The sequence below is a fragment of the Nicotiana sylvestris genome, chromosome 9 (genome assembly GCF_000393655.2).
Source record: "Nicotiana sylvestris chromosome 9, ASM39365v2, whole genome shotgun sequence".
Lineage (NCBI taxonomy): Eukaryota > Viridiplantae > Streptophyta > Magnoliopsida > Solanales > Solanaceae > Nicotiana > Nicotiana sylvestris.
The window spans coordinates 38,392,527-38,419,895 of NC_091065.1; the positions used below are offsets into that span (position 1 = coordinate 38,392,527).

At 40.8% G+C, this 27,369-nt stretch overlaps 1 protein-coding gene across 1 annotated transcript; it reads right to left on the bottom strand.

The window, feature by feature from the left end:
- Positions 1 to 15,938: 15,938 nt before the first annotated feature.
- Positions 15,939 to 25,508, bottom strand: LOC104213128 (probable E3 ubiquitin-protein ligase BAH1-like). The gene is made up of 6 exons (XM_070156754.1): positions 25,092 to 25,508; positions 22,440 to 22,684; positions 22,087 to 22,335; positions 21,869 to 22,006; positions 16,614 to 16,672; positions 15,939 to 16,460 (listed from the first exon to the last, which is right to left on the bottom strand). The coding sequence occupies exons 1-6, from the start codon at positions 25,300 to 25,302 to the stop codon at positions 16,355 to 16,357; spliced, it is 1,008 nt and encodes a 335-aa protein (XP_070012855.1). The 5' UTR covers positions 25,303 to 25,508; the 3' UTR covers positions 15,939 to 16,354.
- Between the last annotated feature and the right edge of the window lie 1,861 nt (positions 25,509 to 27,369).

Genomic DNA, 27,369 nt, shown 5'->3' on the forward strand with positions numbered 1-27,369 from the left:
TTGGGTGGAAAGGCAAGCTCATAAGCCACCTCCCCAATCCTCCGAAGCACCTCAAAAGGACCAATGAACCAAGGACTCAATTTACCCTTCTTCCCAAATCTCATAACACCCTTCATGGGCGAAACCATCAACAAAATCTTCTCGCCAACCATGGAGGACACATCCCGAACCTTCCTATTAGCATGACACTTTTGTCTAGACTGCATTGTACGAAGCCTCTCTTGAATCATTTTCACCTTGTCTAAAACATCCTGCACCAAGTCTGTACCCAATAGCCTAGCCTCACTCAGCTCAAACCAACCAACTGAAGATCCACACCGCCTCCCATACAAAGCTTCATATGGAGCCATCTAAATACTCGACTGGTAACTGTTGTTATAAGCAAACTCTATGAGCAATAGAAACTGATCCCATGACCCTCCAAAATCAATGACACAAGAGCGCAACATGTCCTCCAATATCTGAATAGTGCGCTTGGACTGCCCGTCTGTCTGAGGGTGAAAAGTTATGCTCAACCCAACCTGAGTACCCAACTCTCGCTGCACAGACCTTAAAAACTGTGAAGTAAATTGAGTGCCCCTATCTGAAATGATGGAAACTGGGATACTATTCAAATGAACAATCTCCGGATATAGATCTCTGCCAACCGCTCTGAAGAATAGGTAGTACACACAGGAATGAAGTGCGCGGACTTGGTCAGCCAATCCACAATCACCCAAATCGCATCGACTTCTTCAAAGTCCGTGGGAACCCAACTATAAAGTCCATGGTGATCCGCTCCCACTTCCACTCTGGAATATCCATCTGCTGAATCAAGCCACCTGGTCTCTGATGCTCATATTTCACCTGCTGACAATTGAGACACCGAGCTACAAATCCTACAATGTCCTTCTTCATTCTCCTCCACCAATAATGTTGTTTTAGATCATGATACATCTTCGTGACACTCGGATGAATGGAATACCGCGAGCTATGGGCCTCCTCCAGAATCAACTCCCGAAGCCCATCTATACTAGGCATACATATCTGACCCTGTATCCTCAACACCCCATCATCACCAATAGTCACATCTCTAGCATCGCTGTGCTGAACTCTATCCTTAAGACAACCAAATATGGATCATCATACTGGCGCTCTCTGATGCGATCAAATAAGGAAGACCGAGAAATCGCACAAGCCAATACCCGACTAGGCTCCAAAATATCCAACCTCACGAACCGATTGGCCAAGGCCTGAACATCAACTGCAAGAGGTCTCTCCCCAACTGAAATATACGCCAAACTCCCCATACTCATCGCCTTCCTACTCAAGGCATCGACCACCATATTGGCCTTCGCCGGATGGTACAAAATAGTAATATCATAGTCTTTTAGTAGCTCCAACCGTCTTTGATGCCTCAAATTGACATCCTTCTATTTGAACAAGTAATGGAGGCTACGATGATCAGTAAACACCTCACAAGACACACCATACAAATAATGCCGCCAAATCTTCAATGCGTGAACTATGGCAGCCAACTCCAAATCATGGATAGGGTAGTTCTTCTCATGGGGCTTCAACTGACGAGAAACATAAGCAATAACTCTACCCTCCTGCATCAACACACACCCAATACCAACTCTCAAAGCATCATAATACAAGGTATATGAACCTGAAGCTGATGGCAAAACTAACACTAGAGTTGTGGTCAAGGCAGTCTTGAGCTTCTGAAAGCTCTCCTCACACTCATCCGACCACCCGAATGGAGCAACCTTTTGAGCCAAATTGGTCAAGGGTGATGCTATAGATGAAAATCCCTGAACAAACCAACGGTAATAACCCGTCAAACCAAGAAAGCTACGAATCTCTGTGGCTGAGAACGGTCTGGGCCAACTCCGAACCGCCTCTATCTTCTTCGGATCAACCTAAACACCCTCGTTGGACACCACGTGCCCCAAGAATGCCACTGAACTGAGCCAAAACTCACACTTGGAGAACTTTGCATAAAGCTTCTCCTCCCTCAATCTCTACAACACAACTCTCAAATGCTCCGCGTGCTCCTTTTGACTATGCGAATACACCAGAATATCATCAATGAAAACTATGACAAACGAGTCGAGATAAGGCCGAAACACGCTGTTCATCAAATGCATGAATGTTGCTGGCGTATTGGTCAGCCCAAAAGACATCGCAAGGAACTCATAATGAACATATCGGGTCGTGAAAGTTGTCTTAAGAATATTCGAGTCCCTGATCTTCAACTGGTGATAACCTGAACGGAGATCAATCTTGGAGAACACTCTCGCTCCCTGAAGCTGGTCAAACAAATCATCGATACGAGGCAAAGGATACTTGTTCTTGATTGTTACTTTGTTCAAATACCTGTAATCAATGCACATCCTCATTGTGCTATTCTTCTTCTTCACAAAAAGAATAGGCGCACCCCAAGGCGACACACTAGGCCGAATGAAACCCTTATCAAGGAGTTCCTGAAGCTGCTCCTTCAATTAGTTCAACTCCGCTGGTGCTATACGGTACGATGGAATAGAAATGGGCTGAGTGTCCGGCACAAGATCAATACTAAAATCAATATCCATGTCCGGTGGCATGCCCGACAGGTCTGCAGAAAACACATCGGGAAAATCCCTCACAACAGGAAGAGAATCAATACTAGGAGTCTTTGCACTGACATCCCTCAAAAAGGCTAAGTATGAAAGACAACCTTTCCCAACCATCTATTGGGCCTTCAAGAACGAAACCACCCTACTAGGGACAAAATCAGTCGAACCTCGCCACTCAATCTATGGCACACCCGGCATAGCCAACGTCATTGTCTTAGCATGACAGTCCAAAATAGCATGACATAGAGATAGCCAATCCATGCCTAATATCACATCAAAGTCCACCATACAAAGTAATAATAGGTCCACTTGGGTCTCTAGACCCCCAATAGTCACCAAACACGACCGGTACACACGGTCTACAACAATAGTATCGCCCACCAAAGTAGATACACGAACAGATGAAATAAGAGACCCACGGGACGTATCCAAATAACGAGCAAAATATGATGACACATATGAAAAAGTGGAACCGGAATCAAATAACACAGAAGCATCTCTGTGGCAAACTGAGACAATGCCTGTAATCACAGCATCTGAAACAATAACATGGGGCCTAGCTAGGAGTGCACAGAAATGGTCCTGACCGCCACCTGATCGACATCCCCCTCTAGGGCGACCCCTAGCTGACTGACCTCCACCCCTAGCTAACTTGGTAGGTGGTGGTGAAGTAACTAGTGTTGAAGCCAATAGCTGACTTCTCTGTTGAGATGAACCTCCAAGACGACGAGGACACTACCTCCACATATGAATTAAATCTCCACACTCATAGCAACCCCCGAGTGCTTGAGACAGGGACTAAAGGGAACCCCTAGCAAAGGAATGACTAGCAGATGCACCTGGCATAGAAGAGCCCTGAACTGATGGAGCACGGGACGAACTCTAGGCTGGAAGGGCACTGAGTGATAAATGGCCCTGATGAGAGCTGTGAGAACCATGACCCGATGACGCCCCATGATAACCTGTGCGAGCTGACTGAGCATGTCTGAATGGACGGCCTCTACCATGCTAGAACTGACCCCTCGAAGGAGCACCACCATAACTACCAGATCCTCGAGGCCTCTTGGCCTCCCTCTCATCTCGATCCTGGCGATGAACTGACTCAATCTCACAAGCAATGTCAATAACTTCCTCAAAAGTAGCACCAGACACCCTCTCGCTGGTTATAAGAATCTGAAGCTGATACGTGAGGCCATCAAAAAACCTCTTAATCCTCTCTCTCTCTCCGTAGGAACCAACCAAACAGCATGACGAGCTAACTTCAAGAACCTCATCTCATACTGTATCACAGTCATATCTCCCTGACACAACCACTCGAACTGCCTGTGCAGCTCCTCTCTGTGAGACTGTGGCACATACTTCTCCAAAAAGAGAACGGAGAACTGCTGCTAAGTAAGGGTTGCTGCACTAACAGGCCTACGCCTCTCATAAGCCTCCCACCAAATGAAGGCAACTCCAGAAAACTGAAAAGTAGTAAATGCGACCCTGCTGGTCTCCAGAATACCCGTTGTACAAAGAATCCTCTAACACTTGTCCAAGAAACTCTAGGCATCCTCGCCCTCTATACCACTGAACGTCGGAGGCTGACGTCTACCAAACCTCTCCAACCTGCGCTACTATCCTCTGGCATAGTAGGAGCTACATAGTCCTGAACAGTTGTAACCGGCTGGGCTGGATGTGCCCCCGGTGTCTGAAGTCCCTGCACGACTTGCTCAGGTGTATGAGCGGCAGGAGTCTGAGTGCCTCCCCCGACCTGAGAAGTAGCTGCGGTTGTAATAACTGAGACCGCTTGAGCTAGGCTAGTGCATACTGATAGAATCTGGGCCAGGGCCTCCTAAAGACCTGGAATCACAATGGACACAACTGGTGCCTGAGCTGGTGGTGCTGGAGCGTCCACAACTGGGACCTGATCATGAACTGGGGCAGCTAGTGGATCTGCGGGTGCTGCCCTAGCTGCTGTGCGGGCTACACCCCTGCCCCTACCACGGCCTCGACCGCATCCTCGGCCTCTAGTGGCCCCAGTTGGTGGTACTAGTGGTCATCCATCCTAACTGGTAGCATGTGTCCTCACCATCCGTGAGAGAATAGAATAACAGAAGTTTAGTACTCGGGTCAACAGATTCGCACGATAAGAATTTCAAGAATATGAAGTTTTACTAAAGGTTTTGCAGCCTCCCGAGAATAAATACAGACGTCTCCATATCGATCTGCGAGACTCTACTAAACTTGCTCAGGACTCGTAAGACCTATGTAACCTAGGCTCTGATACCAACTTGTCACGACCCTAAACCGGACCCGATCGTGATGGCGCCTATCATGAAATAAGGCCAGCCGACGCAAACCCCCAAATCAATTAAACAGTTATAATAATTCATATTCAAGTCATAAATAAGCTATAAATCCCAAAACATATAGTAGAATAGAACAATGCAAAAAATAAACACAACCCGACATCGGGGTGTCACCAGTCATGAGCGTCTAAACATCAGTCTAAGAGTATGAAGAGATTACATAGTCTATTACAAGGCTATTACAAAGGAAAATAAGGATAGGAAGGAGAAGCACTGGGCTGCAAACGCCGAGCAACTACCTAGTCAACTCCGAACAAGCCTGCAGTGGAAGAAAATCAGCCCTCGCTAGCGTGGCCCGAGACTCCTGAATCTGCACACAGGGTGCAGGGAGTAATGTGAGTATGTCAACTCAGTAGGTAATAAAAGTAAAGGCATCCGAGTGATAAGAAAATACGTAAAACACAGCAAAATGTTACAATGAGGCAGTATAAAATCAGAACAATGCAATAAACAGTAAAAAGCTCATAGAAACACCTTAGTTCAGCAAAAACCTCTTTAAAACATCTTTTAGCAGTTTAAACGAGTGAATGAAAAACATGGAGAAAAGATAGATACATAAAATCATCCCCTCGGGCAAAATACCAACAGAATCAGCCTCTCGGGCTATCTCGCAATCACTCGTATCAGCTCATCGGGCAATAGCACAGAACAACATCAGTACCTCGGGCTATATCACATCTCACACTGGGTACCCACGCTCATTGGGGGTGTACAAACTCGGGGAGAGGCTCCATACAACCCAAGCGCAATATCAATCCATCTCGTGGCATGATCAAACAGGCACTCGGCCTTGAAAAGAAGCCACCTTGTGGCGTAACAAATCAGGCCCTCAGCCTCATAATCATGAATCAGTATAATACTGCTACGGCACGCAGCCCGATCCTATAATAACCTCACAACATAGGCCCTCGTCCTCACTCAGTCAGAAATCTCTCAAAGCCACTCGGGCACAGTAAAATATGATGCTCAGCCCAAAATATCATTTAAGATGTCAAAACTGAGTCAATATGGCTGAGTTATGAAAACAGTAGAATACAGCATGACTGAGTACAAATATGAAGTCAAAATAGTGAGGAATAGTAGTAAAAATCCCCTAAGGGTCCAAAATAGTTGGCACGAGGCCCAAATATGGCATTAAGCCCAAAACATGATGATAGCAAACAATTTTCAACCAAATACGCGGTTAAACAGTCATACTAGATAGACTAAGTCACAATCCCCAACGGTGTACGACCCTACGCTCGTCATCTAGCGTGTGTGTCACCTCAAAGTAGCACAACGATGTGAAATCCGGGGTTTCATACCCTTAGGACAGCATTTACAATCATTACTTACCTCTATCCGGCCTACACTCTAGCCTGCGATGCCTCTGCCCCTTGAATCAGCGTCCGGATGCTCCAAATCTATTCAAAAACAGATTTATACCATCAAAATATACTAAGAGAACAAAGCCCACTCGAAACTTATCAATTTACATCAAAAATTTCAAAATTGGCCAAACCCAACCCCTAGGCCCACGTCTCGGATTCCGATAAAAATTATAAAACTAGAATCCTTACACTCTTACGAGTTTATAATATCAAATACATTAAAATCCGACCACAAATGGCCCCTCAAATCCCTAGATTTAGGTCTCCAATTTCCAATCCCTAACATCCAATTTTAGGCTTTAGATTCCACAAATTCCATGATAAATTTGGTATAAATCACATTACAATCAAGTATTAAGTCCATAAATCTTACCTCCAAGTGTTTCTCCTTGATTCCCTCTTCAATCCTCTTCAAAAAGCTCTAAAAGCACTCATCAATGGTGAAATATGGCCAAAATCGCGAAAGTGGGTCTTTTAAACATTCTGCCCAGCTTTTAAAATTCCTTCACTGCGATCGCAGAAAATGCCTCGCGATCACGAAGCACAAAAATCTAGCTTCCCTCATTTAACCTTACGCGATCGCGAAGCAATACCTCACAGACCCACGCGATCGCAACCAACACCACGCGATCGTGAAGCTACACCACACAGACCCACGTGATCGCAACACGCCTCATGCGATCACGTAGGGCAACTCTTCCTTAGCCCCCAAAAAGCCTACGTGATCGCGACCCCTTATACGTGATCGCGATGAACAAAAACGTCTGCAACAGACCTAAAGAAATCTGCAACTCCTCAACATGCAATTCGATTCGTTTAACCACCCGAAACTCACCCGAGGCCCTCGGGACCTCAACCAAACATGCCAACATATCCCATAATATCATTCAAACTTGTTCCAACCCTCGGAACACTCAAAACACCAAATTTGCATCGGATTCAAACCTAAGAATTCCAAAAACTTCCAAATTCCGCTTTCGATCAAAAAGTCTATCAAACCTCGTCCGAATGACCTGAAAATTTGCACACACATCACAATGACAAAACGGACCTACTCTAACTTCCGGAATTCCATTCCGACCCCTATATCAAAATCTCACCTATCAACAGGAAAACTCCAAAATTTCAATTTCGCCAATTCAAGCCTAAATATACTCTGGACCTCCAAAACACATTCTGATCACGCTCCTAAGTCCCAAATTACCTCCCAAAGCTATCCAAACCATCTAAATTCACATTCGATCCCCTTTTCATATAAGTCAACATCCGGTTAACTTTTCCAACTTAAGCTTACTTAAAAGAGACTAAGTGTCTCAAACCTTACCAGAACTTCTCCGAACCCGAACCAACCAACCTGATAACACATAATACAACTGAACAAGATAATAATAAGCATAAATCGGGAAAATGGAGTGGTAACTCATGAAACGACCAGCCGGGTCATTACATTATTACATTTCTCTCCATACCCGGCCTCATAAAGGACTAGGTCATACCCGATCTCAAGAGGTTTCGATTATACCTGGCCTTAACAGGACTCAACATAGTCGGCTACAAGAGGACTTGGTATCCTCACATCGCACATCACTCTATACCCGGCCTCATTGGGGACTCGATCGTATCCGGCCTCACAATGTCTCGGATGTACCCGGTCTTAATAGAACTCTTTGTATCCTGCCTCACAATGTCTTGGATGTACCCGGTCTCAATAGAACTCTGTGTATCCGGCCTTAAGAGGACTTGTTAACCACACATCATCGTACCCGACCACACAAGGGTTCAATAATATCTCACATCATGCTTCACCATACCCAACTAATCAGTGGTTGCACAATAGGTGTCATACCTGATCGACTATAGCGCGGCTCGATAAAGTAAAATACATAGTGCAATGCATAGTCAATTTCAAGAAATACAAGGACCAACTTAGAATGAATCATATTTTTTTAGACTCAATGGAATTGTCAAGTAAGGATTTCAATACAAGAATAGAAACAACACTATTGAGAAAGATAAGACCTTAGGACGAATCAATCTCATTACAAAGAAATCCTCGAAGGAGGGAGAAACGCTCATACCAAGTCATGACAAGAAGAAAGTTATCCTACCTACTTTGTTGAAGAACTAGTTACTCTCATATGGTGTTTAACTCCACCTCCAATGAATCTCCAGAACCAACACAACAAGGAAATGAATATTATATTGATGATTAAAGCTTCCTCATGCTCAATCTGTTAGATTCACCTTCGATTTCGCCTGAGACTATTTGCGGAATTCTAATGGGGGGATTGAGAGAGTTTGAGTGAATTTAGAGTGGGTGATACTTCCTAAGAAAATGCAAGAGAAAGAGTCATTCTACCTTTTATACCATATCCATCTTAGGAAATTCTGCCGCCCCATATGCAAAATGGTCGCCCCACATTGGTTGTTGTGCCCAGTGGGACATCTGGCAAAACTTGTTCGTATGGAGTTTCCTTTTCTGCCCGATGATGTGTCTCCATCTGATTGGTTTCTCTTAAACCTCATAGATCCTCCAACTTTATATATGGGGTGTAACGTCACCCCCACCCCTCGGAACATTTTTCCTCGAATGTTGAATTATACTCACTCCTTTAGTCATTCTGAGTAGAACTCACCATAGTCGTTCCATTGTCGCCTCCCGTGGTTTGGAATAAATGTATATACTTGAATTTCATATCTTCTTCAGCTTCCCAAGTCATTTCTTCCACATTGTTGTTCTTCCAAAGTACTTTAATTGAAGCTACTTCCTTGGTTCACAACTAGCACACTTGACGATCTAAGATGGCCACCGGAATTTTTTTTGTAAGTTAGGTCCTATATGACTTGAATATCTTCAATTGCGGTAGCACATGATGGATTACTCAAGCACTTTCGAAGCATAGACACATGAAATACTGGATGCACTGCTTCCAATTTGGGGGCAACTCAAGCTTATAAGCCACTTGACCACTTTTTTGAATAATTTGGTACGGTCTGATATACCAAGGGTTGAGTTTACCTTTCTTACCAAACCTCATTATGCTTTTCATAATCTACACCCTTAAGAACACTCAATCTCCCATAGCAAACTCCAAATCTCATCGTCAGTCGGAGTAAGACTTCTGCCTACTTTGGGTGGCCAACAATCGATTACGAATTGTCTTCACACAGCTTCTTGTACTAACTCAGAACCCATTAACTTAGCTTCCCCAACTTCGAACCAACCGATAGGGGATTTCACTTTCATCCACATAGGTCCTCATATGGTTCTATTTGAATACTAGCATGGTAGTTGTTGTAAGCAAATTTGATAAGTGGCAGATGATCTTCTCAACTCTCTTTAAAGTCGAGAACACAAGCTCGTAACATATCCTTGAGCGTCTGAATGGTGCGTTTGTCCTGGTCGTCGATTTGTGTATGTAAAATCATACTGAGGTTGATCCTCGTACCCAATCCTTTTTTGAATGATCTCCAAAATTTAGCCGTGAACTTGGCACCTCTATCCGATATGATGGAATCATGGAGTCGAACTATTTCTCTGATGTATAACTTGGCGCAGTCTTCTGCGGAGAAGGTAGTCTTAACCAGTAGAAAATGAGCTAACTTAGTAAGTCTATCCATGATAATCCATATGGAATCAAATCTTCTGCGTGATCATGGTAATTCGGTAACAAAAACCATGTTGATCATCTCCCATTTCCAGGTCGTAATTTCCATACTTTGTAGTAATCCTCCCGGTTTCAGGTGTTCAATCTTAACTTGTTGGAATCTTGGACATTGGGCGACGTATTTAGCAATGTTCCTCTTCATGACATTCCACTAGTATAACTGCCGAAGATCTTGATACATCTTGGTTGATCTCGCGTGAATAGAGTATCGGGATTAATGAATCTCTGCCATAATTTGCTCTCGGAGTCCCCCAATATTGAGTACACATAATCGGTCTTTATATCTAAGGACCCTATCCTCGAATAGCTCGAATGCTAGCTCTATTTGAAAGGGAATGCTTTCCCTTATTTTTACCAAAGTTGGATCGTCAAATTGTCGTGCCTTTAGTTCTGCCACTAGCAAGGATTCGGAAGCGCTTCGAACTGTGGCTCCCCTGTTACCAGTATCGATTAGCTGCACATTTAAGTTATCCAACCATTACAAATATTTAGTTATTTCCAACTTATAATCTTCCACGTGTCTTAAGCTGCCCATGGACTTCCGACTTAATGCATCAGCAACAATATTGGCCTTCCCGGGGTGGTACAAGTTATCAACATCGTAATCATTTAACAATTCAAGCCATCTCCGCTGCCTCAGATTTAATTCCTTTTGCTTGAATATGTATTGCAAGATCTTAAGATCGGTGAATATGTTGACATGAACTCTATATAGGTAATGACACCATATATTTAAGGCAAATATAACGGGTGTTAGCTCCAGGTCGTGAGTGGGATAGTTTTGTCCGTGCTTCCTTAGTTGTCTTGAGGCATAAGCAGCAACTCTCCCGTGTTTCATTAAAACACTGCCCAATCCTACTCTAGAGGTATCACAATATATAACGTACACCCTGGGTCCTTAAGGAAGGGTTAGCACTGGCGCCGAGGTTAACTTGTCCTGTAAATTCTTGGAAGGTCTTCTCACAATGATCAGTCCACCAAAATTTTGTTGCTTTATGCGTCAAACTCGTTAACGGAGAAGCTATGGATGAGAAATTTTTTGCAAATCTTTGGTAGTAACCGGCTAAGCGAGTTTAGCTAGAACTCGCACTTGAAAAACTTGGCGTACAATTTGTGAACCCCCGTCGTGTGTGTAGGACCTTTCACAAGTGCTCTGCGTGCTCCACTTCTGATCAAGAATACACCAGAATATCATCTATGAACACGATCACGAAGACATCCAAAAATGGTTTGAACACTCGATTAATCAAATCCACAAAAGTCATTGGTGCATTTGTTAGGCCAAAGGACATGAAGAGAAACTCGTAATGGCCATATCTGGTCCGAAAGGCTGTCTTCGGAATATCTTCTTCCTTTATTCTCAACTGATTGTACCCATATTTGAAATCAATCTTCGAAAAATACTTAGCACCTTGCAATTGGTCAAACAAATCATCAATTCTCGGGAGTAGATACTTGTTCTTAATGGTTACCTTATTCAGTTGTCGATAATCAATGCACATTCTCAATGAGCCATCTTTTTTTCAAACAAACAGTACTAGGGCTCCCCACAGGGAGATTTTGGGTCGAATGAAGTCCTTATCAAGAAGGTCATTCAACTGATTTTCTAATTTCTTCAACTCGGCAAGAGCCATCTTGTACGGAGGAATAGATATCGGTTGTGTATTAGGTGGCACGTTGATAGCAAACTCGGTCTCTCTCTTAGGAGGGATACTCGGGAGCTCATCAGGGAACACCTCGGGAAATTCACTAACAACTAGTATCCATCGGAGGGTGGGAGGCTTCGCTTTCGCATCTTGTACTTGCATCAAATGATAAATACACCCCTTCGAAATCATCTTTCGAGCCTTGAGGTAATAAATAAACTTCACTCTTAGCACTACAACATCACCCTTCTATTTAATAACGGGTTCTCCTGGAAAACTAAAGAGAACAACTTTCACCAAACAATCCACATTGGCATAACATGAATCCAGCAACTCCATCCCCATAATGATGTCAAATTCCATCATCTCTAATTCATTTAAATCAACTAAAGTGTGGTGGTCATGAATCATCACATCGTACCCTCGATATACTCATCTAACTATCATGGATTCACCAGGATGTGGACACTTCAAACGGCTGATGTAATATTTCAGGCTCTTTACCATATTTAATAGCAACAAATGGAGAAATGTACGACAGGGTGGAACATGGATCTATCAAAGCATACACATTAACGGAGAATATGGATAATATACTTGTGACCACATCCGGTGATGACTCATGATTATGTTGTCCCGACAATGTTCACCAGAGGTAGACGGTCAACCTCTACCTATACCCCTACCTACCAATGGTTGCATACCTTTCTCTTGAGGGTGTGCTGATGATGATGAAGCTGCTGCAGATCTCGTTGGTGGCACCATGTTACACACATCTCTTGTTGTTCAATAACCCATTATGTGACCAGGCTGTCTACAAGAATAGCATAAATTTGAACCCTAACGGCATTGTCCAAAATAATTTCAACCACACAGGCTACAATGCGGCTCCGGGGGACTTATACTACTAGGGTCTCTACCAAATTGCGAGTTCTGCCCTCGGGGATTCTAACTCTAGCCAGAATGAGGGGTTCGATCACGATGCTGACCCTGGGACTGTGTGGTTGCATTAGTTACCAAATAAGATGGGTACCAAGAGAATAGAGATTTGAACACACCTTGAGACTCACTCATATCACCTGTAGATCAAGCCATCTTATGTTGACCCCGATCTTGCTCTCGAGTAGCTCGTTGTTGCCTTTTTCGATCTACCAAACTCTACGCATAAGCTTGAATGCGAGCAATGTACATGTTCGGACTCAGAGAAGCAGTAGTACACTCATTGATCAAATGTGGTCCAAAACTACCCACAAATCGTTGTACCATATTACTCATCTTAGCCATAACCAAAGGGACATACTTGGCCAAGGAGATGAACTGAATGTTGTACTCTCGGACACTCATGTTACCCTCTCCAAGCATAAGAATCTATCTTGCTTAGCTCAACAAAGCTCGATGGGCAAATACTACTGCAGAAACACCTCATAAAATTCCTTTCATCCTACTGGTGGAGCAAGAGGTCCCCTAGATTGCTCCCATGTTTCATACCAAATCACAACAATATCCCACAATCTATATGAAACAAGCTCCACAGACTCCGCATTAGTGGCATGCATAACTCACAAGGTATGTTGCATCTGGTCTAGAAAATTCTAGGGATCTTCGTTTCAATATGTTCCTGTGAACACCAGGGGTTCCAAATATATGAAATACCGAACTCTCATATTAACTGCTCTATCTGAGGTGGCAGGGGCCTGACGCTAGGCCTGGGAGGCTACTAATCGGGTCAGCAATCGAGATACACTTCCCATATCTAGATCCTGTTCGAGCACAATCGAGGGAGGAATCGGAGGCTTATTAGCTTCTCTTTACCATTCGGGGGGTAATGGTGTTGTCCCTGAAACCTGGGTACCACCCTCATTAGGAATTTCTTGATGTTCCGGGGGGAGGTGGCACTCAGATGGTACCTTCTCCTACTTTTTTATTTAATCCTTGAATAATTTCCTAACGTCTCATGGTAGGCCTCGCTAAAAGATGGGGATAATAAATGAACACTTACGACCCCGCTCTAGTGCACGATCTAGATCAGATGAAAAGGTATTTATCCTAAATACCATGTAGCCTCCTACTTATAAGTATGTTGCAAGACATACCCATAAACAAAACTCTACTAGATACGGCCTGAAGACTCCCTAGGACTGACTTGCTCTGATACCAAGTTTGTCACACCCCAACCTTAGGAGGTGCGACCGGCACACGATTGCCAAAGGCCCGTGCGAACCGACGTCCATACTAACATTTCTTCAACATGCAAAATGGGTCAAAAATGCCTATGGATTGATACTCAAATGATCACAACAGACAACGGAAGAGACTTGAACATTAATTCATTTACGCATAGACACATATGTTGCCATCAGAATTACAACCATCATTTATACATGTCCAAACACTAGTCTGCAAGTCTATAAGAATACCAAAGGACATATACATATACATAACTTGGTCGGTACAGGTCCCAACGTGCCAAAAATAACTGGAACATACACTTCGATACTTATTAGCATTTGAACAGCTACTCCAAAGAAGTGGAGTGCAACGACCAATAGCTGGGACAAACACCCTACTGGGGTAGGACGTCATTGGGTCTGTCTATACCTGTGTGTATGAACACAACGCCCAAAGAAAGGGGCGTCAGTACGAAAGAAGTACCGAGTATGTAAGACAATAACGTATGTGAATCAAGGGCATAAACATAAGAGATAGAAGTACACTAGCTTAACCTGGATATCATGGACAATTTATCGGTGGCGTATACTACTATAACCATGGAACATGAATGTATGCAAGCTTTTGTGAAATGAAGTCACTCTTTGGGGCCATGCATTAATTATATTATATGTATATATATTCAACCACTCTTTGGGGGCATTTCATTACATTTCTCTCTATACCCAGCCTTATAGAGGACTCGGTTGTACCCGGCCTCAGAAGGTCTCGACTGTACCCGGCCTTAACAGGACTCGGCGTACTCGACCGTAAGAGGACTCAGTAGCCTCATATCACACATCACTCCATACCCGGCATCATTGAGGACTCAGTCATACCCGATCTTAGGAGGTCTCGATTGTACCCGGTATCAACATAACTCGGCGTAACCGACCCCAAGAGGACTTGGTTATCTCATATCATTGTACCCGGCCACATAAGGGCTCGGTTATATCTCAAATCATGCTTCATCATACCCAACTAATTTGTGGTTGTACAATAGGTGTCATACTCGGCCGACAACACTATTGAGAAAGAGAAGACCATAGAACGAATCAATCTCATAACACAGAAATCCTTGATGGAGGGAGAAATGCTCATACCAAGAAGAAAGCTGACCTTATTGAAGAACTAGCTACACTCCTATGGTGGCTAACTCCGCCTCCAACGAATCTCCAAAATCAACACAACAAAGCAATGAATATTATAGTGATGGTTAAAGCTTCCTCAAGCTCAATCTACTAGATTTACCTTCGATTTTGCCTTAGACCGTTTGGGAAATTCTAATAGGGGGTTTGAAAGCGTTTGAGTGAACTTAGAGTGCGTGAAGTGATACTTCCTAAAAAAAATGCAAGAGAAAGAGCTATTCTACCTTTTATACCATATCCAGCTTAGGAAATTCCGCCGCCTCACATGCAAAATGGGTCGGCACGCATTGGTTGTCGTGCCCGATGGGACAACTGGCGAAACCTGGTCGCATGCAGTTGGCTCTTCTGCCCGGTGACGCATAGCCATCTGATTGGTTGCACTTAAACCTCATAGATCCTCTAACTTCATATGTGGGGCGTACGAAAAATTGTGTTGAGAAGAGTAACATTGAGTGCTCTGATAACCCATTGTTTTGATTTTAGTTTAAAATTTGTCATATTAGTTGTAACGAAGTTTTACTCTCATCTTTCGTGAAGGAACTGAAAAAAAAAATCTCCAATTTGCCGCAACTCTATGTTGTCATGTAAATAAAAGATCATAGATTTCGAAAACATGAAATTGCAACACTTGTAGATGGCTTTGTAGTCTACTGACTACTGGTAAGTGGTCACACTGCCGATGATCTTACGTGTGAATTGTTGCACGCTTGATTAGAGAAATTAGCAAAACCTTTGGGAGTTATGTCTCAGTCCGCATCTGTCAAGCAAAATATGCGATAAGTCATGGGAAAAAAAGAGAAGGGGAAAGAATTGAAGTCAGACACATGATTTTACAAAATGAAACTTAGCGCAAGCAGCAAGTTTAAAGGCAGCAAATCTCGACTAAAATTTCAAGCTTGTGACAAGTGAGAAAACTTTATATAGCATGAAGGAAAGAAGAAAACATATAAGAGACAGAAAAAACGAACTATATTTAAGGATAAACTTCATTAAGGCTCTGATTAACGTTACATCTGAAATCCAACTCAAAATTGCCGCTTTCCTCATTGTGATGATGTCTCAGAAATTTGCAAATAAAGGGCATGGAAAACATCTAATCACAATGCTGAATTCAAGCCACTTTGGCAAACTCCAATAATCTAGGAATCAGAAACCTAGCAGTGTCAAGAAATATTCATCTAAATGAACCAAAAAGACCAGATGGTGATTATTTGCTAATGTCCAGATGAAGTGATTTTGTTTCCTCAAAAAGTTGGAGCTTAGAGAAAATAGATCCCCCAGACTGCTCCATCGCGCTCATATGCTGTTATGTTAAGATAGATGAATCGGCCAAAAGCTGATATCAGATTAATGAACACAGTATCTAATAACCAATAACATATCTCGTTTGGAGATCCCAGTACTGCCTCGATTGCTTCACTGATTCAGCTCGTTCAGAAGCATGTCTTTGCTTCCAATACTGCTTATATCTGAAAATTCAAACAATCGTCACACACATTATAAGCTAAGAATTTAAAAACGTAATCCCCTTTTGTAAAAGTTGAGTATGAATAGGAATAAGAAAATGAACCATCCCTGTTGATAAGGAAAAAATATATACTCCATTACTCTATGTTACAGACCTTTTCTTCAGAAGCAAATCTAATTCCATCATATGCACAGCATTAGCATAAGTTCCAACCTGCAACAGTAAAATAGGAGGACATGCTGATTAATTCATTCCTCAGGAGCCGATAGCCACTTACTATTCTGCTCTAGCTTTGAGTGCACCTCTCATTTCCCACTTAAATTGTTCTTTAGTGTTCAACGTGGAATGATTTCTTTAATGTCTCGGAAGAGCTACACTCCTGCGTACTGTTTAAGCAATTATTTCTTTCTGCTATATTGGTATAAGATGGCTCTTGAATAAACCTTTTTGACAACGCTTCAGATTTCTCCACTTCTAGCAGACAACATAAAAGTACTTTTATTTTTGGTAAGGTTTGATTCCATTTTCCATTGAAAATGTTCTACCACAGAAAAATCTTAATTTTTTTGTTTTTGGGTTTTAGACAGAGAGGTCGGCAGCATGTGACAAAGGACGGAGGAGGATATGCTGGAAGTGGTTATGATTGGAATAATCTCTCAATAGGACGAAACGTTATTGTACAGTGGAGTGGTAAAAGGAATATCTACCTCGTTCTTCTGGAAATACATTTTAAATTAGCATGCGAAACTGAGACCATCTTGAGAGGTTTTTGCAAAGAGATTCTCATGGTTCTTTTCCAAACTGAAAGATATGCTTGCCCTCAGAATCAACTTAGCAAGATAGAAAATATCAAAGAGAAATTCTACTTCAGCATATCTTTCGATATTCATACAGGGAGGTTAACTGAAAACTGATTTTCAAAAATCAAATTGAGCTTCACTATGAAGAATACCAGAATCTTAAGTGGGCTAAACCAGAAATTCCCAGTGGTATTTGTGGGGTCCATAACTCACCTGCTAAAAAAGGAAAATGTGGTAAAGTTGGAGAAGACAAAATAGGAGGCTGGAAAATTTGCAAAAGTTTGGGCGGCTGGATTTTGTAAATTTTGAACCAATCAGATTGGTTGGGTAGGTGAAAATTGTGCCTATAAAAGGAGCTATTCATTCCTCATTGAAGACGCTCCAAAAAAACGAGAGAAGTTAAGCAGAAAGCAAAGCAATGAGAGTAATCCACAGATTGTTGTCTGTGAGATAAATAGTGAGTGGTAGTAATATTATAGTGGGATGTCTTTAAATAAAGAGTGTTATTTCTTTCAAAATTGTAGTGGTCTCTTGACACTACCAAGTTGTAATATTATAGTGGTTATATTGTTCCGCTCGGGTATTGTATTTTACCCCATTAAAAGAGTTGGTGTCGTTGTTACTCTCTTGTGTTATTATTATTTGTCGTGGATATTATTCTTGGGCGGGATTGTTATTTTTTCCCAACAACGTGGTATCAGAGTCATGGCAAATAATGGTCTGCTATCTTTTCAGTACCCCATCTCACAAAAGATAATTATGAGAAATGGTGTCTACGTATGAAAGTCATTCTTGGCTCTCAGGATGTATGGGAAATCGTAGACAGAGGGTATGCAAAACCCGATAATGAGGAACCTCTGCCTCAAAATGAAAAAGAGGTCTTGGCAAAGACAAGGAAGAAGGATCAACAAGCCCTCACGCTCATTCACCAATGTTTGGATGATGCCATGTTTTAGAAGGTGGCTGATGCTACCACCTTAAAGGAAGCTTGGAGGATTTTACAAAATTCTCTTCAAGGAGTTACAAGGTGAGGAAGGTAAAACTTCAAACTCTAAGGGCTGATTTTGAAGCTTTAAAAATGAAAGAATCCGAATGCATCTCGGATTATTTTTCAAAAGTGAAGGTTGTTGTAAATCAACTAAGAAGATACGGGGAGGACATAGAAGATGTCCGTGTGGTAGAAAAGACCCTTCGCACTTTAACACCTAAATTTGATTTTGTGGTGTGTGCTATTGAAGAGTCAAAAGATTTAGACTCTATGACGGTGGAGCAATTTGAGGGTTCTTTATAGGCCCACGAAGAAAATATCAAAAGGAGACAAGAAGTGTCATTGGAACAACTTCTTAAAACTCAGGCATCCTTCAAGGATTATGGAGGTGAAACAAGCTATCGAGGAAACGGACGAGGATGAGGCCGTGGCGATCATGGAGGAGGAAGAAGTAATGGTAACAACTTCAACAATGAAGTTAAAATCCACCAAACATTCAGAGGTCGTGGTCGTAGATATAAAGGAGGAAGAGGACGTGGCTACTACCAAGAAAATAATGGACAAAGGTATGACAAATCAAAATTTGAGTGTTATAATTGTCATAAATTTGGCCATTACTCTTGGGAATGTCGTAGCAATATTGAAGACAAAGCTAACCTTGTTGATAACAAGAAAGAAGAAGATGAGTCAACATTGTTGATGGCACTCAAGGAAGAAGACAGAGATGATTGCAGCTCGTGGTATTTGGATAATGGAGCAAGCAATCATATGTGTGGATGCAAAGAGAAGTTTGTGGAGATCAATAAAACGGTGAGAAGTAATATGTCCTTTGGAGATACCTCAAAGGTTCAAATCGAAGGGATAGGTACGATTCTGATCTCCTGTAAAGATGGTAGTCACAAGCTAATTCAAGATGTTTATTATGTGCCAAAATTAAAAAGTAATATTTTGAGTTTGGGCCAACTTCTTGAAAAGGAATATGACATCCACATGAAAAATATGCATCTTTGGCTTAGAGATTCAAGTGGAATTCTAATTGCTAAAGTGCATATGGCAAAGAATAGATTATTTTCTCTGGATCATAAAACAATTGATGCAAAGTGTTTGAAGGCTAATATACAAGATGAATCATGGTGTTGGCACATGCGATTTGGGCACTTGAATTTTGAAGCACTCAAATCAATAGGAGAAAAGAACATGGTGCATGGGATACCATCAATCAACCATCCTAATCAATTGTGTGAAGCTTGTCTTCTTGGAAAACATGCAAGGAGGAGTTTTCCAAAGGAGGCCATGTCAAGATCAACCAAGCCGCTCCAGCTTGTTCATACTGATGTGTGTGGACCAATCAATCCACCCTCCTTTGGTAAAAGTAAATACTTTCTACTTTTCATTGATGACTTTAGTAGAAAGACTTGGGTTTATTTCTTAAGCCAAAAATCTGAAGCTTTTGCTACTTTTAAAAATTTCAAAGTACTTGTGGAGAAAGAAAGTGGCTATGAAATTAAAGCTTTAAGGTCCGATAGAGGAGGCGAATTCACTTCAAAAGATTTTAATGACTTCTGTCAGTCTCATGGAATTCGTCGCCCTCTAACGGTACCTTATTCACCCCAACAAAATGGAGTTGCTGAGAGAGAATCGAACGATTCTTAATATGGCTAGATGTATGTTGAAAGCTAAAAGTATGCCCAAGGAATTTTGGGCCGAAGCTGTTTCTTGTGCAGTTTATTTGAACAACAGGTCCCCAACAAGGAATATTAGAGATCAAACCCCTCAAGAAGCATGGAGTGGAAGAAAGCCAAGTGTAAAGCACTTGAGAATCTTTGGAAGCATAGCCTATGCTCATGTGCCACATCAAGGGGAGCAAAGCTTGACGATCGAAATGTCAAGCATGTGTTTGTTGGCTATGATACGAGTTCAAAAGGCTACAAGTTATACAACCCAAGCAGTGGCAAGGTGGTGGTAAGTCGCGATGTTGAATTTGTCTCGTGAGTTCGAGATGACGGACGTAGGGCTCATGTCATACTACTTGGGCCTAGAAGTGAAGCAGATGAAGGATAGAATTTTTATCTCTCAAGAAAGCTATACAAAAGAGATATTGAAGAAGTTCAACATGCTCGATTGCAACCCCGTGAACACACCGATGGAAAGTGGGACAAAATTGTCCAAGTTTGATGAAGGCGAAAAAGTGGATCCCACATTTTTCAAAAGTCTTGTGGAAGTTTGAGGTACTTGAATTGTACCAGGCCAGATATACTCTTTGCAGTTGGAGTAGTAAGCCGGTTCATGGAAGCTCCTACCTCCACTCACTTGAAGATCACTAGAAGAATTCTTCGTTACCTAAAAGGTACGATCGACTTTGGGTTATTTTATTCTTCTTTTAATGATTTCAACCTTGTGGGATATTGTGATAGTGATTATGCGGGAGATATTGATGATAGAAAAAGTACAATTGATTTTGTATTTTTCTTGGGTGATTCTGTTATTTCTTGGAGCTCAAAGAAACAGTCCATAATTACTCTCTCGACTTGTGAAGCGGAATATATATCAGCAATATCATGTATCTGTCATGCTATTTGGCTAAGAAGATTATTGAAGGAGCTCAATTTGCCACAAATTGAGGCTATAGAGATTTGTATTGATAAAAAATCTACACAGGCACTTGCCAAGAATCCGGTGTATCACGATCGAAGCAAGCATATAGATACAAGATATCACTTCATCAGAGAGTACATTGCCAAGAAGGAAGTCGAGCTCAAATATGTGAAGTCTCATGATCAAGTTGCAGACATTTTTACAAAGCCTCTCAAGTTTGAAGATTTTCAGAGATTGAGAACAAGACTTGGATTGAAGAAAAAAAATCAAAATTAAGGGAGAGATTTGTGGGGTCCATCCCTCACCTACTAAATAAAGAAAAATGTGGTAAAGTTGGAGAAGACAAAATAGGAGGCTGAAAAATTTGCAAAAGTTTGGGCAGCTGGACTTTGTAAATTTTGAACCAATCAGATTGGTTGGGTAGGTGAAAATTGTGCCTATAAAAGGAGCTATTCGCTCCTCATTGAAGATACTCCAAAAAAACGAGATAAGCTAAGCAGAAAGCAAAGCAATGAGAGTAGTCCACAGATTGTTGTCTGTGAGATAAATAGTGAGTGGTAGTAATATTATAGTGAGGTGTCTTTAAATAAAGAGTGTTATTTCTTTAAAAATTGTAGTAGTCTCTTGACACTACCAAGTTGTAATATTATAGTAGTTATATTGCTCCGCTCGGGTATTGTATTTTACCCCAATAAAAGAGTTGGTGTCGTTGTTACTCTCTTGTGTTATTATTATTAGCCGTGGATATTATTCCTGGGCAGGATTATTATTTTTTCCCGACAGTATTTTGCATTCGCCAAATCCGTATCTTGGTTCATGTTTTTCTCTTTCTGCATTTGCTAGATTCCGGAGTTTGTTACAAAAGATGCCATATATATATATATACACACACACATATACATACATGCATAGTTAGTGTTGCATTCTACAATTAAGTAATGATGCTACTGTGCAATATATGCCCTCAAAGTGACAGGAAAAACTACTGAGAAACAAGATTGTACAATAGTGCAAAGAAAAGGTTACCTCTCTGCAAACTGGACATTTTGACTCCTTACTTGCAGCCTTAATACCTTGGAAAATCATCACAGAAGCTGCAGAGCAAGCACAAGATTTGCAGAAAAGATGCCCACAGCCTAAAGCGTATGGATTGAAGACCATATCCTAGAATTCATGAACAAGTGAGTGATATCATGCCAAGGAAAGGATACAAATATCATGGTTTTATCAAGTGAATTGCTTACCAAGCAGATTGGACAAGTCAGATCGTACTCTAGTTTTACAGAATCTGGAAACATCAAAGTCATAATAGGCTCTGTATCACTGAGATTGCAAGAAAATTGACTGAAAAGCTCATTAGACTTCCCACCATTTGATTCATTGAAATTCAAATATAAAGCCCCTAGTTCAATCAACCATGGTGATTGTAGAATCTCTAGGCGTTCAGCACGCATCTTCGATTTAAAGTTCCTCCCATTCACCGAGCAATGAACCTGCATAGAGATGTGCCCGTTTAAAAAGAAAAGAATAAAGTGAAAAAAGGTTTCACATCAAACTGCTGCTCAAGAAAAACATGACACATGAAACTGTCACTTACTTTATCATATTTCTTAAGGATCTTTTGCATAGCAATAGCATTCATCATTGCATATTCAATTAATATTTGGCACTCTTGCATCATGGCTTGCTGATCATTCTTGAAACATTGACGCAAGGTTACCAGGTACTTTTGCATACCGGGAGCAGTATGAAGTTGGAGAAGTCTTCTCACTCTAGAACTGAAGCAACCAGCAATATCAGAAGCCTCCTTCTTCAATTCAGAAAAGAACTTCTGATCACACACTAGAAGAATTCAAAAGTTCATAGTTAAAGGCTGTTGCAGAGGAGAATCAAATGAAGCATGTTAAATGTAAAAGGTATCCAAAAATTTAAAAGGAAAGTATATAGATCCCGCAAAACTAGCGAAAAGAAATGCTATCTTAAGGTATAAACTAAAATGAATGAAAAAGAATCTGCAAAATGTAATGAAAATAGAAGAAAAAGAAAATTTGAGTCCAAAATACTCATTACTAACTGCAACAAGATCCTATTTGTGGATATACCAATGCAGCAAATGCTCTTACAATGCTCACTGCTGAATACACACAATACTACCTGTTATAACTTGTACATTGACAGCGAAAAAGATATGAATGCTTTCTAAAAAATAATTTAGATAATAATGCTTTCTAAAAAATGATTTTAATTCCTGAAGATGCACAAGTGGCACTCATGATAGTGGAGGCTTCCATCTTAACATCAAGAGTTTGGAGTGTTTCAAAAGAGCTTGGAAGGAAGACATAAGATTTACAATATGCTCAAATGGATGTTTGAAGGAAGAAAGTCAAGGCTCAGAGCGAGAAGAAACCAAAAAGAAGACTAATTTTGGTCCAAGCTTATTTAACGCCTAGTTTAGGGGATATTTTAGTAATTCCTAAGAATAAATTGTTCGTCAGGCTTTCATTTTCCAAGATAGTTTTTGGATATTGGTGAAGGTTACCCCTCTCACAGGCATTCTCAAAGTCCAGTTTGAATAAAACAGTTGAATCATCTGTGCTCCTAATATTATCCGCCAATTCATTATCAACCATGACGCATCAGGTTTCTGCCTGCATAACACAAAATCTGTCTGAACCCAATGTCGTAATACCCTCTAGTATCAAACACAATCTAAAAGGCAACACCTGGGTCGCAATCTTTAAGATGCTAATAACAAGGTTGGTAGGTCTTATCATTATTCTTATGGAAATTGAGTTACCGCTGAAAAGGCCAGATCAAAGTAGAGGTGATAAATCTTTCCTGACACTCACAAAAACAACAACTACCCCTCAGTGGCAAACAAATTGGGGTCGACTATATGAATCCTCACTGACCATGTTTTCCCTTCATCTCAGACCAAAACACTATACAAAGTAAAATAAAAATAAAAATTACTAAAGGTTCTCTATATTACCTACCAACATAAGAATCTCTAATAGCGCGAAAAACTCCTATGAAGTATATGACCTAAAGTAAATGAATTAATATGACTAAAACATATTCCCGACTAATTTCGCCTATATACATCTTCTCTTCCTTATCGTGTCCTTTCTTTCGCTAAGTCAGCATTGATTCCAAGAGATTACAGGTCTTTCGAGACAATTTCTTCTCAAAATAGTCATTTAAGATCTAACTGGCAACATCCCTAACAGCCTCAAGAAAAGCCACGATAAAACCCGCAAAAGTGTAGGGCCATATCTACAGTTATACACAAAAATGCACCTAACTTATTCCTTCTCTCAAGACCTTTAGAGGACGTTGCAATTATCCTAAGTATAGACTATAGAGCTCAACGATGGGTCTATTCTCATGAGATAGACTTCATATTAGGTATTGCTATATATGACTACTTGCCTAATTTTAATGGGAAGTTCTGCTTTATCTAATCTATAGATTACAACTATATGATTGTCCTTCTGCTTTTTCTACGTAGGGCCTCACTCGATGCACACAGATACTTTGTACAAAGAGAATATTCTCCACTAGCCATAATCTTAAGTTGGCCAAGTTAAGCTAGTATTGGTTGAGCTATCAGCTGCAATTTCATACTTCACATAAAAATTGCCTCTGGTTTCCTCCTTTTGGAGGTATCGAATGTGTAATTTTTATATCTTGTTCCTATCATTTCCTTTCTCTTTTTCACTATCGTACATAACTCAAAAATACTGCCCCTGTTTATACTTTCCAACATATAAAAGAAAACAATCTGCCGCCCATGAATTTCTCCCTAAATTTTGTACGAAGTAAAGGTTCCAGATTTTTATTTTGAAACACCTCGTATAGCATGTGTTGAAATAGATGGAGCTGTTAAACATGAGTGCAAAGGTTCAGCCAACTTAACACCTCCTAAGTTCAATGTAACCAGTTCACGGCTACAAAATTATAGTCAAATATGTGAGATTAGACATTTCTGAAGCTTTATGAATCATCCTTGATCATATCGCTCCATTTAACCTCATCTCAGGCAAATATCCAATTTATTATATATTCTCACCATACGGAATACCGGAATGGGTAAACCATAAAAGCAAATTCGGAAGCTTACTAGGTATAACTCCTATATTAATGCAAGTGCTTTTTGATCCACAAAAGACATCCTCCAACCCCCAAAGTCCCTGAATATAAAATTTACCCTCAAATTAAAAAGGGGAGGAAAAAGGACAATACGTACATTGGCAAGACTCGAATTGGCAATTCGAAGTTTCATGATCATCTTCTTCTCCATTAATAGAATTGGATTCCTTTAGAGCGGAAGCCCTACAAGCTCTGCAACTCTTGAGAACCTTCTTCAGCCTTTTGTATTCAACATGCGGCGAATATTTGTCCGAAACTTTCCCTTGATCGCCCTGCAGATATTCCATAAAAGTTTCTCCAAACTTCATGCTTAAATTAAATCCTTAACAATATCTTCTTCTTATTCTTCTCAGACCCAACCCGATTAATTCAGAAATTTCCAATTCCACACAAATTGAAGATCATGAATATCTTTGTTGTGGATTGGTAAATAAATAGGGGGTGGGGTTATGGTAATCTGAGAATCTTTTCTTTGGTTTCAAATATTGGCGTGTAGCCGCGGGCAAGCTTAGCTCGTTATTCGTTAAATTTAGGTCTTTATGTATAGCAGGGAAACCAAGAAACAGCTTGTTGCATGTCGTGCACGCGGTGGCAAATATCACAAGTCATGCATGTGTTTTTATTTCTGTTACTTTTACTTTTTTGGAGAAATTAAGGAAATGTTCTTGCAGTCAAAATAATAACTCGAGAAGATTTATTTTAGAAAAATATCATAATTCATACTTATTTAGATAAAAGTATTTATAAAATTTCAGCACATATATACACTGCATACCTTTGAATTATTCAATTTCACATGTTTTGTATCTTAATAGTATTATATAATAGTGTAATTTTACTATTTATTTAATTATATATAATTGTATAACCCAAAATTATACAACATACAGAGCAAATACATGAGCAATTTGCGCAAAATACCCATTGAGCTTAAAATAATTACACTTCTCAACCCATTTAAAAACTATTTATGATATATATATCTATCCATTTAAAACTAATTACCTAACCTAGCGTAGCTTGATTTGGCTTGGTTCGGCTTGGCTCGGCTTGGCTTGGATAAAAATAAATGGGTAGGGAGAAAACTTTATGGGAAGGAATGGGTGTATACGGTGGAAATCAGGGCTACCCGATTTCGTTCTTCGATGGAAAAAGTGATACCACGTCGGGAGGCCAGGACGTCGAGCTCGGGGTCGAAGCTCCTTTCCAATATCGAGGTCGAGGTCGATATCATTTGACGAGGTTGGAAGAAGGCCTACTTTGAGATAATACTGTTATGATTTAGTAACAGAAATAGCGAGATACCCGTAACAACCTGAAGATCACTACGTAAATTTCGGAACGGGTTGGTCCTTAGCGGTTAGACAGCTGCCCAATATGATTTCCTACTATAATTAGAAGTGTACCTTATTTAGGACTCCCCTATTATATAAAGGGGAGTCCATTCATTTGTAACAGACGGTTCATTGATAAGAAATATATGTTCATCACTTTCTTGCTTACTGTTCATCACAGTTGTCTTATAATTTGCTATCCCGCCCCGAGACTGTCATAGGTCAAGGTCGAGATTTAGCTTGTGTACTGGTTTGACTTATTTCATTCTCCAATTTATCTATTTAATTCCTTATTTATCAATTGGTATTGGATTAAATCAATTAGTAGAGATGTTTCAGTTCTATTTGAGTTGGCCGTGAAAGTTTGACGTAAGTGTTTGGTCTAACCTTAGCTTGAGGGAATAAGTATTGTGCTTTATTTGCTATGTGCTAGTGTAGTGTACGACGTATAGGTGTGGTGATGAGTACCTATACGTCGTTGTCAAGCATGTCCGTGAGTCTTAAATTGTAATCGTTGGGTTTCTTAATAAGTACTACAAATGTCTAAGTTGTTGATTCTCCGTGTTGGGCAAGAATTATGATTATTCTCATGGTAATTGTTTACGATTGAGTATTGGTTCCAGTTGAGGTTTCATTTGTGAAGTTAAATGTTGGTACAAGTTTGGTTATAGATGATTCCCTTGTCGGGACCTATTTAATTCTTATTGTTGGTTTCCTTGTCGGGATGTATTTATTCTCATTGTTGATTCCCTTGCCAGGATATTGTTGTTCCTTATTGTTCCCTTGCTGGATTCTTTTGTGATTGGTGTTGAATTGTATATTGGGATCGGGTTGCATGCCGCAACAATATTATATGGGATCGGGTTGCATGCCGCAACATGGAGTAATAAGGGAGGACAGGAGGGGTCGAGTTGCACGCCGCAACAGTGAGATATGATTGGATTGGGTTGCATGCCGCAACAGTGATATATGATTGGATCGGGTTGCACGCCGCAACAGTGTTATATGATTTGGATCGAGTTGCGTGCCGCAACAATAAAG

Bases quoted from the DNA above. Each gene is read 5' to 3' on its own strand.
- LOC104213128 (XM_070156754.1), bottom strand. From the start codon at position 25,302: ATGAAGTTTGGAGAAACTTTTATGGAATATCTGCAGGGCGATCAAGGG. The intron at 22,007-22,086 runs GTAAGCAATTCA...CATGAATTCTAG, and splicing joins TGACTTGTCCAATCTGCTTG to GATATGGTCTTCAATCCATA. The intron at 16,461-16,613 runs GTCTGTAACATA...TTGAATTTTCAG, and splicing joins GATTTGCTTCTGAAGAAAAG to ATATAAGCAGTATTGGAAGC.